Source organism: Cuculus canorus, chromosome 21 (genome assembly GCF_017976375.1).
Source record: "Cuculus canorus isolate bCucCan1 chromosome 21, bCucCan1.pri, whole genome shotgun sequence".
NCBI lineage: Eukaryota > Metazoa > Chordata > Aves > Cuculiformes > Cuculidae > Cuculus > Cuculus canorus.
This window is the reverse complement of record NC_071421.1, coordinates 2,912,546-2,931,861: the sequence shown is the minus strand read 5'-3', so window position 1 is coordinate 2,931,861 and position 19,316 is coordinate 2,912,546. Positions and strand designations below refer to the sequence as shown.

The 19,316-nt window shown below is 51.9% G+C and overlaps 1 protein-coding gene and 1 long non-coding RNA gene across 8 annotated transcripts in view; one reads left to right on the top strand and one right to left on the bottom strand.

Moving 5' to 3' along the window:
* Positions 1-9,112, bottom strand: part of PRDM16 (PR/SET domain 16) — a 313,098-nt gene extending 303,986 nt beyond the window's left edge. For all 3 annotated transcript variants that reach the window (XM_009561558.2, XM_054085576.1, XM_054085577.1), the window contains exon 1: positions 8,986-9,112. In XM_009561558.2, coding sequence (XP_009559853.2) covers positions 8,986-9,022 — 37 coding nt within the window. In that variant the 5' untranslated portion in view covers positions 9,023-9,112. The remainder of the gene's footprint in view (positions 1-8,985) is intronic.
* Positions 9,105-13,607, top strand: LOC128854233 (uncharacterized). Of its 5 annotated transcripts, XR_008453212.1 has the most exons (5): positions 9,105-9,182; positions 9,352-9,472; positions 10,546-10,805; positions 12,451-12,661; positions 12,931-13,607. It is a non-coding gene; the product is annotated as an uncharacterized LOC128854233 (long non-coding RNA). The 5 variants fall into 5 exon arrangements; XR_008453213.1 differs by lacking the exon at positions 9,105-9,182 and having other exon boundaries at positions 9,317-9,472; positions 12,451-12,705; XR_008453215.1 differs by lacking the exon at positions 9,105-9,182 and having other exon boundaries at positions 9,317-9,472; positions 12,451-12,705; positions 12,928-13,607.
* The last annotated feature ends 5,709 nt before the right edge of the window (positions 13,608-19,316 follow it).

The window sequence follows — 19,316 nt, the reverse complement described above, 5'->3', positions numbered from 1 at the left end:
ACACCCATTATCAACTGAAAGAGTAAAGAACAGGTTTGTGGCTGAATGATGGTATCCTAAAAATACCTTGTCTGATGAGGCGCAGGGAGCGGAATTAGGAACCAGCTGCCAAGTTCTGCTCTCCCGGCTGGGCCCGAGCCCCCAGCGCTCTGCGTTGCTGCAGTCACCCTCACTGCAACTCAGGGAAGCACAGCACAAAGCTATTTTCAGGACCATCCCAGGAGAGGGATGCACTCACCCTCCCCTCCTTCCTCCCACCCTCGGGAGACCAAGGAAACGCTCAGAACTACTCTGAGAAGATGTTGCACTCCGGGAAAGACAAGGCGGTAGAAGGAGAGAGCGGCATTGGAAGCGATCATAGTGTTCTTAATCCACACTGCTCAAAAAAAACTTTCTTTCCAAAAGCAAAGCTTGCAAATTGGTTCAAATTCGGATTAAAAAATACAGGGGGAAGCGTTTTTCGCCGGGTGCTAACGGCCCATCCTCAGCCTGGGGAGCTCCAGGCAGACAGGCGTGGATTTTCTATGGGGGAAGCAACCTATGAATCACTCAATGAAACACACGTGCAATAATGAACAGCCCCCCCCTTCTTTGGTGGTGATAAGATATTTTAAACTAAAAACATCAGGGCATGTTTAAAAAATGATTACAAATTATTTTAACAGTGTATTTGCGGAGGGTTATAAAAACAGCTATAATATTTTTGTCTTGGATTCTAGAATTACCAGTGTGACAGCTAATGCAGTAATGATTTGTTTCAAATGCCAGTGTTTAAGCTGTATAAAGCTGATTTTATACATTTTTCCAGTAGGCCGCATTGTACTTAATGAAATTAAACACACCAATCGCATTTGTCCCCAGGGGATGAGGAACCGAACACGCCACCGGTTTATTTTTTTATTAAAATAAATTGCAGGCAGCAAGATGGACTAATTGCACACAGAATTGAAAAAGAAACATTCCATTGATATAATTAAGCCAATTTTCATGGACAAAAATAGTTATAGTGGATATAAAATAAGCAGAGCATTCACTGCAGTTTGACTTCTCCTCCCCACCCTCTGTATTTTGTACGGAACATTAACTATTAAACAAATATGTATCTCAAACGGGCTGACAGCGTTATCTAGTAATGATGGCTAAATTGATGCCAATAACCGACGCCGGGGCATTGTGTCTCATAGCTTTGCCGAGAGAGTTGGCAAGCCAAAAAAAACAAGACCCGCCAAAGCCCCACCACATCAGAATAGTACCTTAAAGCAAAACACCTGAAAGATGTAAAACTATGGAGACAAAAATAAATCACCACCCAGTTTAGTTTGAGCTGACATTTCACCCCAAGCGCTCGTGCAGTCACTTCTTTCTGGAGCGCTGTGGTCCAGCCTCCCCCAGCTCCGTCCGTCGCGTTACAAAACGCGAATGGTTAAGAGAAGATGAAGTCTTTCCACACCAGCTCAAACGGAGACCAAGATTTACCCTGATAGAAGGATTATTCTGTGGCCTACTGGAAATAATTTGGCTGTCTCAGTCCATTTTCAGCTGGAAAACGTCTCCCTGAGAGAACCAGTGGCCTTGTTTGCAGAACAAAAGTGGGTTTAAAGGTGAAAAAAAAAAAAAGAAAACGCTTTTGGTACCTTTCTGTCATAAATTTGAGCAAAGCACATCTTTGGAGCTACCTGAGGAAAGCTCTGCACGGACACTTTCCTTCCTGCCAGTCCCGCACACCAAGCGCTTCTGAACAGAGCGACTACAAACCGGTCCCTGTGAGCAGACAAGCACTTTACTCCATGGAAAAGGAGCTCAGATTCCAGCCCTACCTGCCTAGGCACACATCATGACCCTCACCGCAGGGAAATTTCTTCCCAGTCACACACAAAAAGAAAAGCAAGCTGCTTATTCAGGGTCTGAGCACCGAGGAGCACGAAGAAGTACGTTTATTGCAGGGTTAAAAGTCGTATTTCATTTTTTCTTAGCAGAGAGGGTCACATCATTCACGGAACGAAGGGAAGGAAAAAAACTCTTTGGGACAGGGACACTCTGTTACAGATTTGGACTCTACGGAACGCACAACCGACTGCAATAAAAATAAAAATAAACAGCCCGTGAGTAGGTAGCAGTGATGCATGAAAATCCATTAAGAAAATAAAAGAAATAATAAGGTCATAGATCTTTTCCACTATGACATCCCTGACCTGAAATTCCTCCCGAAAAAAAAAAAAAAAAAAAAAAGGGCATATTTAGGATCAGAAAACACAGCGGTGGTTTTGGTGTGGAATGCTGTGGAGTACTGACATATCAACAGGCTGTTATCCAGAGAGTGGAAACAAATGTGTTTGCACACATCTTCGTTGTGAACTGCGGCTGGATGTTGTGTGGATGTGCAGTTATTGACAGGCTCGTTACTTAGCCCTACAAGATTAAAAATACCTTGTGGGAAACAGCCATGAGAAAATCATTTTTCAGCTCAGATTTTGATCCTACCAGTTAGCATTCGGAACGGTGCGAGCGTATCATTTAAATAATCTCCGACTGGAAAAAAAAAAATAAACATATCTAGTAATAGTGGGAGAGCCGTCAAGTTGTGGAAACAAAGCAAGAGCTCGCCCTGGCCCGCAGGGAGCAGACGCAGGCTCCAACGCCACCAGCCCCGCGCTACAGAAAAGGCCTGCGCTAGAAATGTGCATTTTTCTGCCAGTAAACAATTCCTCCCACTACAAGTTTACTGCAGCAAGGAGGAAAAAAAAATATAATAAACAGAAAGAGTGCAAGTTTTATAGTGAGAAAGGCAAAAGCGGGTCTGAAAAATGGGGGTTCTTTCCCTGATGCTGGTGACGAGGAGCGGGCAGGGATCCTCCGGCACGTCCTCGCGCAGTGCCTCTACTTCCCAGCTCTACCCTGGAACTAACAATCTGTTCTCCACCATCAAGGTGGCGACCGAGCCTTCCCTCATTAATGTTTGCAAACTTTTAGAGGCCTTTGTCTTTGAAGCACTGCATTAAATAGCACAGAGCTTTTATAAAACATATAAGCCATAATAATCATAGCCATAATAACAATAATAATGCTTTTCACTCAACGAGGCCTTTCCTTCTGAGAATTTCAGGGTGCTTTGCAAACACTAATGAACACAGCCACGCCGCAGAAGGATATTTCCCTCTCCAACAGCAGCTTCCCTCGTCGCTCCCGTCAGGTACCGGGGCAGGTGCAGCCCCCGTGCAGCAGGCAGGCTGGAGCGTTCCTTTAGCACCGGTCACAGAACGGTTACATCCGACTAAGGAGCCGGGGTATTATTACAGAGAGCCACAGCGATGAATTACACTGCTCCCGTGTTGTGAAATCCTAGCTCCCGCGCTGCATTTTGCCTAGAAGCCAGTGGAGATTTTGAGTGTTTCAGGTACGCTTGGCTTTCTCCCGTTTGATAGTTCAGGATCCTGCCCATTTCAAAGCCTTATTTCTACTGGTGCTGGATGACCGAACACAGGACGGTGTCTGCCTGTGCAGGGAACAGAGGAGCTTTCTCTGCTCTTTCTGACCTGTGTCTTTATCAGCTATTTTTAACAGCAACCTTCAGAAATAGGCTTGTTTTCATTTTTTCCCCTCAGCTTATCAAAGCTCTAATTTGCTGAACGCGATCTTACACTGCAGTTCCAATACCAAGTCTAAAAATAGAGCAGCAGCTTTTATTTGTTGTTAAACGGAGTTTTTCAAACACCAGTTTCAATTTCTGCACATAACGCGCTGGTTTGGGACCGTACGGTACCTTCCGTTTGACTCCCTTTAAGATCTTTGCAGGTGCAGCGTTGCTTCAACAGACAAACACCTCTGCACAGACAGCTTTTGCGACCGCGCGGTGCTTTTATAGGACCTGGAATTGGAATAACCTTCCATCCTTTGCTGCACTTTGCAAACTCGCAATTTATATGTGCACACGCGAATGCCCCGTGATGCAAACACACGTGGATCAAACATCACACGCGAACTACACGGACCCCCACGAGCTCTATCGCAGGGCAAAAGCCCCAAATTTCTGTGTCTTCCCCTTCAGCTCTTTGGCACCTCAGCCCTGCTCAAACAGCCTCCCACGGCCAATAACCCAACCGGTCCTCCCCTGTGCCAAGTTTCTTCCCTGGAAGAGGGAGAAGGAAGCGCTTTGCAGCTTTTCCTTCACACTTTCTCCAATAAATCAAGCAGGGAAGACGGCGGAGTTGATAAATTATATTGGTAGAACCGGGATTATTTTTTTTTTTTTAAAGACTAAACTGATCTTAAATCCCGGGTAATTTTTGTTGAAGCGCTAATTACACATCACTTTAATTAGCGGATCAACCCCCCTTCCCTCCTCCTTTCCCTGCCCGACATCCCTAATTGCCTAATTGAAGAGATCCGGGGAAGGGGAGGGCGAAGCTGCCGGGGCTGCGGCGGGACCCGCACCAGCACCCCGCACCCGGCTGGGCGAGTGGGGACCCCCGGCAGCCCCGCACCGCCGCTTCTCCTCCTCTCCCCCATGCCCGGCTTCCCGGGAGCCGTCTCCCCGTTTCCCACCGGTGCCGGGGATCCGGGTAGGGACAAGGCAAGGGGAGGCGGCAGACTTAAAGATGGAATAAACCCCCAAACCACCATAAATTCCCGTTCTCCGCGCGTTCCAACCTCGGAACCGCCTGTCCGGGCACAAACACAGCGGCGCGGCGAGAAGCAGCGGCGCTCGGGCTCCAGCCGCTGCCTTCCCTGCTCTCCTCTCCTTCAGTTTCCTTCCACCGCCTCCTCAGCCTTAAGTAAAGAAATTAACGGCAAACGGGGGGCCTTTTCCCTTCCTCAGACGGAGGGGACCCAGCTCGGGGCTGGAACCGCAGCCACCCTCAGCGCAGCGGGAGGATGCGGCAGCCCCGGCTGCAAACTCGGGCTTCCCAACTTGGACTTTTCTCGTATTCCCAATAACGGAAAAGCCCGCGGGACCGCAGAAATAACGACCACCGTTTCCCAGCGCGAACACGGCTTTCGAAGCCGAGCTGGAGCGCACCCCCAGCCGAGCGCGGGGTGCGGGTCGTGTTTGTGCTTTGTAAAACGTAATTCGGAGAGTTCGAAAGGGAACAACGAATTTGCTTTAAGCGTGGAGCGCGCGGCTCATCCATCCGCCGAGCTCCCCACCTCCTCCTTAGCCGAGGTCCCATCAGCTACTGCTGAACCTTCTCCCTCGCCCCCTAAATATTTTATTTCCCCAAGGAAGACGGGGCTCGGCGGGCCTTCTCCTGCCCTCCTGCTCCAGCGGCATTCCCTGCGGGAACACCGGCTTCCCCGATAAACCACAAACCGGGATGCGGGGGATGCAGAGGATGCGGGGGATGCAAGGGATGCGGGTACCCGCTCCCCGTACTCCCCTCCCTGCAGCTCCTCGCCCCTTGGATTTACAACCATTCCTAAAGATTCCCACCCCGGGGGTGAGCGATAAAACCAGAGAAAGCGATTCCCGTCTCGGGCTGCCTCCGGTACCTGCCGTTTTCGTAGCGAACCGGCTGGAAATTGCCGAGCACGCCGCTCTCCCCCCTCCCCAGCCGCGTTGATCCCCTTCCCGAGCCAGGTAACAGAGCCCAACTCCCAGGGGAGCCCCACATCTGCTTAAAATATTGTCCAATGAAATGAGATTCTACAGCAGCTCCGCGGGTTAACGCGGTGTTCGCGGCTGCCCCGCACAGCTCGCCCGCCGGCAGCGCGTGTCCCGCTTTTCCCCGGGGTCAATAAATGCAGGGACAGGGGGGGGAAAGGCTGGAGAAAGGGGTTTGGGAAGGGAGAGGTGTTTGTTTGGGAAGGGAGAGAGCTGCTGAGGAAGGGCTGTGCGGGATCCCGTGCGGGAGCTGCGAGATCCGCACACTCGTGTCCGTGTTTAATCTGTTTTGCAAATACTCCTGGGATATTGAAACCTTAGCTTCGGACTACTGTTTTGAACTGTGATCCCTAAAAAATCCTCAGCTGAAACCCCATAAACCGTTGGGCCTTGTATTGTATTAAACACCTGATTTTAATCAGAGCTCAGCCTCTCCCATAGACACTTCCAGCTCGTACGAGCAGCGACCGGAGCTCCTCGGGCTGCAGGGAACGAGCTCGTCCCAGGCACGGGGCTTCCAGCTCATCTCCCGAGCACTGCAAATACCCAAGCACCGAAAATCCCTTCGTGCTGAAGCTGCGGGAGCTGCGGGAGCGAGCTGAGCGCTACCGAGCTCACGGGGAGAGGCTGGGGCAGCGTGCGGGGCTCCCACCCGCGCTGGACCCCGCACACAGCTGCAAAACCCGGTGCCTGAGCTGCACACCCGGGCAGGCAGCTGTAAATCCCATCCCCTGAGCTGCACACCCGGGCACACAACCCTATAACCCGATCCCTGAGCTGCACACCCGGACAGGGAGCTGTAAATCCCATCCCCTGAGCTGCACACCCGGGCACACAACCCTAAAACCCGGTTCCTGAGCTGCACACCCGGGCAGGCTGCTGTATATCCCATCCCCTGAGCTGCACACCCGGGCATACAACCCTAAAACCCGGTTCCTGAGCTGCACACCCGGGCACACAACCCTAAAACCCGATTCCTGAGCTGCACACCCGGACAGGCAGCTGTAAATCCCATCCCCTGAGCTGCACACCCGGGCACACAACCCTAACACCCGGTTCCTGAGCTGCACACCCGGGCAGACAGCTGTAAATGCCATCCCTTGAGCTGCACACCCGAGCACACAACCCTAAAACTCAGTTCCTGAGCTGCACACCCGGACAGGCAGCTGTAAATGCCATCCTCTGAGCTGCACACCCGGGCAGGCAGCTGTAAATGCCATCCTCTAAGCTGCACACCCGAGCACATAACCTTAAAACCTGTCCCCTGACTTGCACAGCCGAAGACACAACCCTAAAACCTCTCTCCTGAGCTGCACACCCGGGCATGCAGCTTTCATTCCCATCCCTTGAGCTGCACAGCCGAGTATACAACCTTAAAACCCTTTCCCTGAGCTGCACACCCGGGCACACAACCCTAAAACCCGATCCCTGAGCTGCACACCCGGACAGGCAGCTGTAAATGCCATCCTCTGAGCTGCACACCCAAGCACATAACCTTAAACCCTGTCCCCTGAGCTGCACAGCCGAGTATACAACCTTAAAACCCGTTCCCTGAGCTGCACACCCGGGCACACAACCCTAAAGCCCGGTCCCTGAGCTGCACACACTCTAAATCGCATCCCCCGCGCTGCCCACATCTGTAAACGCCGGTGGCTTTTACAGAAGCGAAAAAGAAAGAGAAGGAGGGAAGGAAAAACAAAAAGAAAATAAATATTCCACTCTATTCGACCCCGCTTTCACGGCCAAGAGAGCTCTGAAAATTACTCTGAACAACTTAAAACTATAAGGGATGACTTTTTTTTAAAAAGAAAGTTGTTATTTCGACGGGGGTTTTTAAAGCGTTTCCTTACTGGAAAAAAAAAAAAGAAATCTATCTCCCAATTAATGGAAAGACAAATTCCCAGCTGGTGTGGCAGCGAGGTGGTCCCTGGAACCTCCCCGGCTCCGAGCCGGGTTTCTGCGTTGGCCGGGGCAGGGAAGGTGCGGGGTGTCCCCCAGGCTTGGCTGGGGAGCTGTGTACAGGGTGGTCACCTCCAGGTAAACCGAGGGGCCTGGGGATGGGGGGGGGGGGGGGTGTTCGGGAATAAACGGCGCCGCCCGCAAACTCGGCGACAAAGCGGGATTTTGGGGAAAAGCCGAGCCGGGAGCCCGGGGGGAACGGCAGCTGGGAGCAAACCCGCAGCACGGAGCCACCGAAAAACTGGGATGGTCAAATAAACCCCGGGTTGGGAGCGCGCTGCGATCTCTGCCGGTGCCCGGGATCGCACCCGGAGAGTGTTTGCGGGGCGGGCAGAGGCTGCGGGACCCCCGCATCGCCTCCTAGTCCGGGGCCTCCCAAAGATTCCCTGGACAAGGATGGAGCGGAGCCGGGCGCTGCGGCTGCTCCCCCGGCTCCAGGCAGCGCCGGGCAGAGCGCAGAGCCCGGCAGAAACTAAAGAGCCGTAGCAATAATAGTAATGATAATAATAATAACAATAATAATAATAATAGAGAAGCAGGGCCGGGCTGCCCCGGCCCCTCTCGCACCCAGCCCAGCAGGAAGGGGCGAGGGAAGGGCCCGAGCTTTTGCAGCCGGGCTCTGCGGGGCAAAGCGAGCCCCGCTCTTCCCTACAAAAACCCCTCTCTGCTCCTCTGAAAAAAAAAAAAAGAAAAATAATAAAAAAAAAATAAAATAAAAAGAAAAATCCAGTCTACAAACGATTGGGAAAGGAAGAAAGGGAAAGGGTCCGGCGGCAGACGGAGGGGAGAGCCGCGCGGGACTCGGGACCTGCAATTCCACCCCCAAGTAAATTTTAAAAAATTAAAAATTAAAGGCCCTCCCCCGCGCTCCCCTCCCCCAGCCCTTCTTAACCCCCAGCTGGGACACCCGAGCTGCCTTCGGGATCTTCCCTCCGGACCCGCGACTCCACAAACCCCTCACTGAGAGCGAATCCATTTTTTTTTTTTCTCCCCCCCCCCCCACTTTTTTTTTTTTTTTTTTTTTTTCCTGCTACAAGTTCCCTTCCTTCCCTCTCCTCGATAATTGTTCCCGAGCCCAGAAGGGTTTCTTTCCTTCCCCCCCCCCTTCTCCTCGGCGCTCCCGGCAGATGCCAAACGCAGAGCTCTAGCGCCCACTATTTCAAAACCCAGGAATATTATTTCACAAGACTTGGAACGACTCAATAAAAAAAAAAAAAAAAAAAAAAAAAAGAAAAAAAAAAAGTTGCTATCCCCTTTCGTCAACTTCCAGCTAAGTTTCGGTTCGCTCCGCGGCCGCCCCGCTCGCCGCCCCGGGGCAGCAGCCCGAGCGGTGCGGGGCGCGGTGCGGGGCGCCCGGAGCCCCCGGCCGGGCAGAGAGAGGGCTGCGACCCCCCGAACGCGCCCGAAAGGGAGAGAAGGGAACCTACTTTTGGGCAGTTTTCTCGCCCGCGCCTTGGATCTCATCGTGCCGGCTGGTGGATTCCTCTCCTCCTCCTCCTCCTTGAGCCCAGAAGCAGCTACACACTATCTTCATCTCCCAAGCATTGTCAGTTTGGACACCTTCGCACATGCGCACAGAGCATTCAATCTGACACCCTCACCGCGGCCAAAAAAACTTTCCAATGTATTCATCATCATCAGGGGGGATTTTTTTTCCTTTTTTTTTTTCCTTTTTTTCTTTTTTTTTTTTTTCCTTTTTTTTTCCCTTTCCTTTCTTTCTTCCCCCCCCCTCCCCCAGTCCTATCCTCTTCCCCACCCGCTTATCTCCCCCTCCTCCTCCTCCTCCTCGCCAGCCCCGGCGCTGCCGCCCCCGAGCTGCCCCTTTAAGGACAATCGCCCTCGGCTCCTGCCCCTCGCACACTGACCCTCCACACCGGACACTATTTAAGGATCAAGGTGCCATCCCATAAAGAGGTGATTATCCTTATATTATTATTTATTATTACTAATACCCGATGCCGCAGAGAGAGAGTTTGTTAATGGATGTCCTCTTGCGATTGTACTTTTATTTTTAAGCTGAAAAATATTATTTACAGTAACTTTTCACTCAGTGTCTGTCTTTATTTTCTTCTTATTTTTTACTTTTTTTTTTTGTTTTTGCTTTCTCGCCCCATTACGTTCGCGTAACTTTTAAAAATAATACAATTTGCGCTTTGTGTTCTGTAATTTCTCGCGTTCCTACGGGGATGTTTCTGCTCGACACCGGCTTTTTTTTTTTGCTCTTTCTCTTCCCCCACCCCTCGCTTGTTTTGTCTGCTTTTGCCAATGTTTTGACCCAAAATGCGAACCAGGAGGGTTGAATGGGGTGGAGGGGAGGCGGTGGGGCGCAGCTCGGGCCGCGATGGGGGGGAAAGACCGGGATGGGAGGGAAAGACAGGGATGGGGGGGGAAAGACAGGGATGGGGGAGGAAAGGAAAAGACAGGGATGGGGGAAAAGGAAAAGACAAGGATGGGGGAAAAGGAAAAGACAGGGATGGGGGAAAAGGAATAGACAGGGATGGGGGAAAAGGAATAGACAGGGATGGGGGGGGAAGGAATAGACAGGGATGGGGGAAAGAAAAAGACAGGGATGGGGGGAAAAGGAAAAGACAGGGATGGGGGGAAAAGGAAAAGACAGGGATGGGGGGAAAAGGAAAAGACAGGGATGGGGGGAAAAGGAAAAGACAGGGATGGGGGGAAAAGGAAAAGACAGGGATGGGGGGAAAAGGAAAAGACAGGGATGGGGGAAAAGGAAAAGACAGGGATGGGGGGAAAAGGAAAAGACAGGGATGGGGGGGAAAAGGAAAAGACAGGGATGGGGGGAAAAAGGAAAAGACAGGGATGGGGGAAAAGGAAAAGACAGGGATGGGGGGAAAAGGAAAAGACAGGGATGGGAGTAGGGGGGAAGGAAAAGACCGGGATGGGGAGAAAAAGAAAAGACCGGGAAGGGGGGAAAGGAAGGACCGGGATGGGGAGCAGGGGCCGTGCCGCTTTCTTCTGCGTTTCAGGTGGAAAGCAGAAGCGCTCCCTCGGGACGGGGAAAGCCGGGAGAAGTGCAGACGCGAGGGGAAAAGGGGGGAATAAATCCCCGAGGGAGCGATGCCGGCGGAGCCCGCGGGAGCGAAGGGAGAAGAGCCCCAGCAGAGCGCTTTGAAGAGAGGAACGCAGTGTAAATAGCCCGGTGATGGATGTGCTGCCTTTGACTGCGGAGAAAGCACTATTTTAATTCAAGTGGCCAGGTCAGATGGTCACGGAAGAAGGTTGAAAGGTAGGATTTAATGAGATTAATATGGAGAGAGAGGAGGGGGGGTGGAAACCGGCGCGCCTTCCTAAGCATTCAATAAAGTAAGCGGGGCAGGGAGAGCGCTGCGGTTGGCGCTGGAGGGGCTCCCGCATCCCGGGGCAGCAACACCGGCACCCTCGCACCGAAGGGCACCGCGAAAACAAAGCCAAACTTCTGCGGGTGCGTCAGGTCCCTGCTGGAAGCCATTCTGCCAGCTGCACTTTTGCCCTGCAGGTGGAACCGGGGAAGGGGGGAATATTCTTGCTAATTACCGGTTTTCCCCTCCTCAATAAACTCTTTAATTGCAAATGGGAGCAGGGCCCTTTTCAGATGCTACCTAGGAGCCATCGTTAAAGGGAAGGGTGGCGGAGCAGGAGTCCAAATAAAATAAATACATTTGAAGGGAACTCGCGGCCACGTGTCGCCTAAAATGTTGAAACGGTGCCTGTGAATTCCTTCCTCGAGGACGCGTTAGCGCACAGGTAGCCGTTTCACTGCTCGGCGGGCACCCCGAGGTTGGAAAAACAAGCTTTCCCGAGCTTCCCCGGTGAAACAAGAGCTCTAATGTTTCCAATTCATTGCGATATTTCTTCCAACGACCTCGGACGCTGGCTGTCTCCCCGCATCCCCCACCGAGCCGCTCGAGGGACGGACAGATTTCAGTTTGAAAACGCCGTCCCGGGTTATTTCTCGCGGTTACTCCGGAGGGCTGACCGCGAACGGGACGAGCTCAGCCCCGCGACCCGGTCAGGAGAGGATGCTCCGGACGGGGAAACAAAGGGCACCGGGGCCCGAGCGAGCGGGGGGACGGCGGGCAGGGCTCCCCCGGCACAAGCCTGGCTTTTGTTTCCTTGCCAAAAATCTCCCAGCGTTCAGATTTCTCCCCTCTACCCCCCATAATAGGAACCAGTTCGCACGGTAAATAAGCACGCACCGGCGGAGCCGCTCGCAGATAGTTTGGGGGACGGCAAACGCTTTTGGGGACCGGAGGGGGATGTGTGTGGGGAAGGGGTTCCCCACGTTTTTTAAGCTGATGCTTCCCCAAACGAAGGCGCGAAGAAGCGATCGAAAAGCCGCTCCAGCCCGGCCAAGCCGAGGGCTGCGCTTGCCCTGGGTTTGCCTCGGGAATGAGGTTTCTTTCCTGGCGTTTTCCCACTCGCTCCGGGCACGGGGAGAGGCTCGGGCTGGAGCGGGCGGCTGCGCTTCCGACGGGCCGGGAGGCACCGTTGGGTAAAGCGGGGGAAAAAAATAAGAAAATGAGAAAAAAGAACGATTTTTTTCACGGGTCGCGGTGGAAGAGGAGCGAGCGGGAGAGGACGCTGCCATCCCCGCCGCGGGCACGGGGTGCGCTCGGAGCCCTCCGGGGGATCCCCGGCTGCCGCGGGAGCCTCTCGGCATCCCAGAGGCGAATCCCCGGGGCAGGAGCAGCTCTCGGTGTGGGCTACAGACGGCGGGGGCCGCAGCCGCCCCCGGGAGAGCATCCCGCGGCTTCTCCCGGCTGCACCTGTCCGAGCGCCGCTGCCACGGGGGGGATCCCCGAGCGTGGAGGCAGGGAGAGCCCCGGGGGAGGCAAACCACCGCCCCGAGAGCGGCTGCTTTTCCCCCGAGCCTTCATCATTGTCTCCTCCAGGGAAACGAGGAGCCCTTCCAGGCGTGCCGGGGGAAGGGGACCCGGCGGCACCGAAACACGCCGGATCGGAGCTGCTATTTTCCACCTCGCTCCCGTCGGCACCTCCAGCTCGGCAACCTCGCCCCGCTCCCACACCTTTCGGCACACAAACTCCGCAGCGGGGACCCACGGTGGCTTCTAAAAAGCGAGGAGGAGGGGCTGTAATTTACGGGTGGGTTGCCTGGCATTTTCACAACAAAGCCCCGTGGCTCCCAGGTATTTTATGAAACCGGATTGGAAAATACACCCCAGGTGAAAGTTTTGCACGCGAGCCTCCCCGGTGGGGTTTGTTCCCAACCGGCTGTAAAGCTGCCGAGTGCCCCCTCCCCAGGCTCGGGGGGGCTCGGGGCTGGCACCCTGTTGGGGACAGGGGAGGGGACAGGCTCTCAGCGACGCGTTCTAACACCAGTAATTTATTATATTTTTTTTTTTTTTAAGCAGAAAAGAAGATTAAAATGGTTGAGATGGTCCGGGAGCTGCCGCACACGCACCCCAAGCTCTTCCTCTTCCCGAGGATTTTCGCATAAATTAACTTATTGTTCGTGCGCAAAGCGGTGGGGAGATTAAACCGAGAATTAATATCGGAACCCAGGCAAGGTGCCCGTGGCACGGCTCCGCCAGCCGGCCCCGCACAGATCAGCCCCTAAGAATGTCACACGCTTTCCCGAGAGATGTTTTTCTCCCCCCCCTCCTTTCTAATCTGCCATTAATAAGCGGAGGAAGCGCGCGCGCACACAGCGGCCGCGTTGTAATTAAGGTCTCGCTTTAAAGCCACGTAAATCCAAGAGCGGCTCTCGCCTTTCATCCCCGCCGGTGCCAGGGGAGTCGGGAGCCCCCTGCGAGCTGCGGGCGCAAGGGGGCACCTAAGGACAAGCGGCACCCCGGGGCGGCGCAGAGAGAGGGTGCTCGGCGGGGAAAACCAGGAAAAATCGGGGGAAAATACATATATACGTGTATAATTATGTCAAAGGCTGGGTGCAGGATGCTGAGGGTTGGAGCAGAGCCCAGCCGCATCCCGGCTGGAAGAAGCGGCGCCTCCTGGATTCGGGGTTCCAGGAGCCCTCGGAGCGCCTCTGAGGCTCAGGTAAAAGGAGATTGAGGCGAAATACATACACACACACACCCACCCCTGCAGAGCTTTCCCCTGGAAAAAAAAAATCATGGTTTGAAATCCTTTTTTAAACCCGAAAAAAGCTTTGAGAAGCTCCATAAGAAACACAACTCCGAGAAAGACAGAAATGCCCGCATTTGCACAGTAAAAAAAAAAAAAAACAAAACAAAAAACATACTAAATCATTCTTGGGGACCCCGAAATGCACGAGGCGGGGAATAAATAAAGGGAACATCACTACAGCCCCCGGGCACGCGTGGCGCTGCCTGCAGCTCGCTTTCCCCGATGCTGAAGCAGCATCGAAATCGAGCTTGGTATCAAAATGCCTTTATCAGCCTTGCTTTTTCTCTTCTCCTTCTTATTTCTAGAAGCAAACCCCGGCTCCTTCGGCCATGAACAAACACCGTATAAAAATTGCCATTTAGGATTTTTCAAACCCCCACGTTCAGCTCTAAGAATTCCTTCGAATTCGTTACCGGGGGGAAGGTAAAAAAAAAAAAAACAAACCCAAAATGCACGTCCTAAAAAATCAGAAGTCGCAAAAAGAAAAGCAACATTTACATTTGAATATCTAATTTGAACAGTGTAATAATTACGACGGTAAAAGATCGCGCAGTGTTGTCTGTAAAACGCCAGGCTCTGAACAGCCAGTTTTGAGGGATGTAAACACAGCGGCTCTAATCACGACGCTCTCTTGGAACGAAGGGAAATTAAGGAGTTATAGCAATTTTTTTTTTCTTTTTAGACGTTTGATCAAAATATTTTTGCCCGGAGAACGCTTGCCAAAGGAAAGCAAAATGGAAATGATGGGCGCCGTAATTCGGCGAACAGTTTGGCGATGGAAGGAGCCCAAGTCCTCAGGCTCTGGGGGCAGAGGGTCCCCCGGCGCTGGGAAGCGGCGCCCGGCGAAGCCATTCGCCTTGAAACGTTTGGGTTTATAAACAGAAATACAACGTTTTGAAGAGACTAAACCGACTCGCAGCGCTTTTTCCTCTCGGAATTAATCGAATTCCCCTCCGCTGAAGGGTGAAAGGGAGCTGGGATGGGGCGCGGGGACCCTCCCCGCAGCGCCGCCGCTAAAGCGCTCCAAGGCCAGGAGGGGCCGGCAGCCCAGCACAGGGGTTCATTAAGCTTAATTGGGAGGTGAGCGACCCGAAATCCATCCCGATTTGCTGTCCTCTTCCCAGAGACCCGCGCCTTCCCAGCTCCTCCACAGCGGCCACCGGTGCCGCTCCGGCCCCGACAGGAGAGCCCCGAGGGGTGTCGGTGCCCAAAGCTGGGGGGGCACCGCCAGAGCCCCCTCGGGGGGTGCGGGCTCTGCCCCCGCCAACGGCGGCTGCGGCGGGGCCGACTCTTCTAATTATTAGCTATTAATTGAGTTCAAGCCCTTTCCCGGCGCTGGGAAATGAGGAGCCCGACTCCCCCGGTCCCGAGCGGGGCAGAAGCCTCTGCAGGGCTGCCCGGGCCCGGCCCGACACGGAGCCCCCGGGGAACGGATTAACGAAAAGAAGTCATTAGGTAAAAATTATAGAAACTTTTAAGCGCTGGATTCGCTGAGGGGATCCCTTCGAGGGTGCCGGTCCCCGGGAAGGTGCGGTGCGGGGCTCCCCCCGAGCTCCACTTTCCACCCTGCCTTATCTTTACCCGCTTCCCACCTTCCAATTAAACTCCCCCCAATTGCCAAAAAGCCTGATTTGCATGCAAGGGGCTCCGCTCAGAGATGCTAACTTATTGTCTCCTCTCAGAACTTAACATTTCTCTCTTCAGTTCCTACTTGAAAGAAGTTTAAAACAGTATTCAGAGAATGTCCAAACGGACAAAACCTCTCCCTCCACTCGGGACAGAAATCCGGTGTATTCAAGCCGAGGGTATATTCTCAGAAGTTCGCAGATTTGGGTTTAAAGGCTGTATTGTTCCTGCCTTTCCGCCCCCCCCGAAACTTGTGTTTTATTTCTCAGAGCGCTGCTCACATGCCTGCAAAGGATTATTAAAATAAAACATCATAGAGCTCTCCCCCCTCCTTTTTTCACTGTTTAGAATTACTTTTCTGGAAGAGCTTTCCAAGCATCCCCCGCCCCCCAACTCATAATTAAGAACACTTTTTTTTTTTCCTTCCTAGCAAACAGGAAAAGCAAAGAATCAAACCCTTTCCCAAATGCACTTTTTCTTTAATCACTGACAGAGCTCTGCGCTTCTCTCTCACAAATACACCTGAAAATATTCCTGGTGCTGAAGAGATGATGTTTGTCGGCAGCAGAACAAACCAAAGCAGTGAGGATTTCACACAGGGCAAAGCCAGGAGCATCTCCACAAGCACAAAATAAATACAGACCACAATTTGTACTGGGGGTTCAAAAGCTGTTTAAAAGGTGAAAGCATCTCTGCCTTCAAACCATGCCCGAATTTTGACTTTTAAGACTAAAGGAAGATGCTCCAACGAGCTGGGGATGTAGGATTCCTTTCGGGAACATGATAAACTGCCAAAAGCCAGTGGCAACCCCTTTATGATTAACTCCTTTTTATAAAGGTGCATAATGGAAGCAAACAGGGACCCGACGGGACAGGAACATATTTTACTCATTTAATACAAAGCAGCTTTAAAAAAAAAAAAAAAAAAAAAAAAACAGCCCAACTTTTAAACCCTGCAGTTCAGAGCATAACTCATGGGCCGAGGGAGAGGGGAAAAAAAACAACTTATGGGGTGTGAAGTGATTTTGCCAGCGAGGGTGGGTGACGTCGAGAAATGCGCACCCAAGGCTGGGCGATGGCCCCCAGGCTGGCCCTGCTGGGGCCCTAAGACACCCCCCTACCCAGGCAATGTCCCCCTCGACCCTCCCCAGGGCAGTGCCACCCCCTCTCCCATCCACCCCAGTCCATCAGTGCCCCCACCCTGGATAATGCCCCCCCCAGCCCCAGGCGCAGCCGCTCGGTGCACTCCCTGCCACACACCCTTCACCAAGGCGCTTTTCCCATCTCCGGGGACCCCCCCCCCCGGCCTCAGCAGCCTTTCCCCGCTAACCTCGCGAGCGGCAGAAATGCTCCCATGAAATAATACAAGTGTGCATAGAGTACAAAGAGCTTCTGTCTTCGGGTTTGTAGATCATAACCAGAGATGGGAAAGTATTTAATAGCAGCCTTTAAGGGACTGCTGTCGCCTCTCTGTAGCCCAGAGAAAGCCATCAGTCCCACAAATAACTTTTTTTTAACCAAGAGCTCATTTAGATTTACAAATTAATGAAGACTTATGGCAGAAAGTAACTGTACGAACATGTGCTAAAACGCAACAAAAAGAATTCCATCGATTTCCATGAGAGGTGGATTGCATCCAGGAAGAATGAGTCAACTTCATTCCTTGAGTAAAACTCACTGAACTGAGGAGAACTACACCAAGCATGGATCTGGATCACCTCGCCCCCCTCCCGTGCCTTGTATTGTTGTCCAGCTAATTATCGCTTCGGCGCTGCTATGGCTTAGACAGAGCTAGACGGACATTTAAAAATAAGCGTTTTCATCACTGAAAACAAAAAATATTTAATATTTTTTCCCCTACATCACAACAGTTACAAGTAATTATTCAGACAGCCACATGCACAGGACAACACGATCCAGCGCGGGAAAGGGCACAACGAGGAAGAAATAGAACGTCTTCTACATAACCTTGCTGTTGGTCCTGCTGCAAGTTCTTGTTTCTCCATGATCCACAAGTTTAGTATTAAACTTCACAAGATTTTGCTTGAATTTCCATGGAGGAGACAAAAACACCTGAGGCCACTGAAGTGTGTCCTCCCCAGACTTGTTCTTACACAACAGAGAGATGATGTTCATCTCAGAGGAAAAAGCAGTGCGTGCAAGTAACGGACAGAGAAATCTCTCTCTATCACACGTGCCCACTCACCGCAGTGACAGCGTTTTATTTCACAGGTAGAAGGATAAACTATTCATTACTTTAAGAGATGTGGGTTGAAATCCCCAAACACAGATGAGAGCAATGGAGAAATGAACAGCAATGCGCTGTCCGAGTTTTTGTCTCCGCATTCAGAAACCCAAAGTTTCACGAACACCCTCCCATATTCCTATTGACACACAAAGAATACAAACACCTAGAAGTACTTTCCGACTTCCCTGTCGGGTTTTAACCCGTAAATTGGTTACACACAAACTTGTGGCAGTCCCAGAGAAGTCCAATAGCTTCGTCATTACAAGAATGAGGTGCAGATAGTGATAAGCAAATTGATGAGCAGTTCAAAACCAAGCTGCAGTTTTAAAGAGTGGTTAGAAAATGAAATGCAAATATATACAAAATATCCAATGTTTTCTATGAATATAAATGCCTGTCTACCTTATGACTGCTATTTTCCAGCCAGCTTTCCAACCAGCGCAGCCTTTGCGCTTCTGTATCTACAATTGTACCATTTATAAGCCCGTAGCTCACCTTGCCCGTACGCTTGTTCCTACAGTGACTCATATTCCATTGGGTTTATCCCTGTGGAGGCTTGTATTAAAACAGAGGAAAGAGCAGAACCTTTGGGGAAGGAACACTACGTTTTGGAAAGCACCAGACGTACTCACTGTTCCCTGTCAAAAAATGACAGCACCGATTTACATCGTGGGTAGAGGAAAGGCTTCTGCAATTGGCATGGCATTAAAAGTAAAAGAATAATTTGATACCTGGGTCAAACAAAAGTCTTGCCGAATAATAGTGTTTACTCAAAAGCTAAAAAAAAAAATAGTCTTCCTAAAGGAATACACTCGGGGAGGAAAGAAACTCATAAGTTATCCAGCTAAGGCATGGCAGATTAACTTTACTCTCATCCCATTGATCCGTTGAAGCCCCTCCAAACCCAACTCCCCTGGGAAGAGCCAATCAGTTAAGCACCTATCACTGTCTCGGGTGGTAGCTCCCGAGTAACACACTGCACGGAAACTGCTGCAGGTTCCCAGGTTCCACAGGGGATCTTTTTCCCTACTGTTGTCATTAAAAGGCAGCATCTGACAGCGCCTGAGAGCCCAAAGCGCCGCAGCTCCCTGCTCCAGCTCCCTGCTCCAGCTCCCCACAGCCCCCTGCTCCAGCTCCCCACAGCCCCCTGCTCCAGCTGGGTAGCTCAGCGGGTGCCAGGGATGCACATCTAAGCCTCCCTTGGTAGACACTGCCTGTATGACTTCAGCTCCCATCGGTTAATGCCCCTATTGGCAGTCCTGCAGCTCCACCCACATTATAAAGGCATTCAGAACTCAATCCCCTTCAATGCTGTCTGTAAGCACTACAGCGGATATTCAGTTACTTTCTTCACACTAAGGGGAAGGAAACCAAGGAGAAGGGATTCTCCAGGTGATTGCTGGTCTGACAATTTGCAGCTCAGGGATCCAGAAGGGCACTGTTCCCAGGACTAGTTCTGCCTCATCATTTCTGCACGCCAAAAGGCAAAATAACCCCACAAGAATTGCAACACTTCCCATTAAAAATCAGCGAAGTACCTTCCAGCCAGAGCACAGGTTTCTGAACAATGGACCAGAGCAGCTACCTGCTGCGATCCCAGACTCACTGAGGAAAGAATATAGGAGCAAAACGGTATCATGGTACCATATTTATACCCTCTATGCAGTAACAAAGCTTAAAACAAGCTCCCAGTTTTCAGAACAAACCACCTTTGAAGTTGCCACCAGCAAAAAGCTAAGAGACCAGGTGAGCCCATGGCACCGAAACAAACCAAGAGCC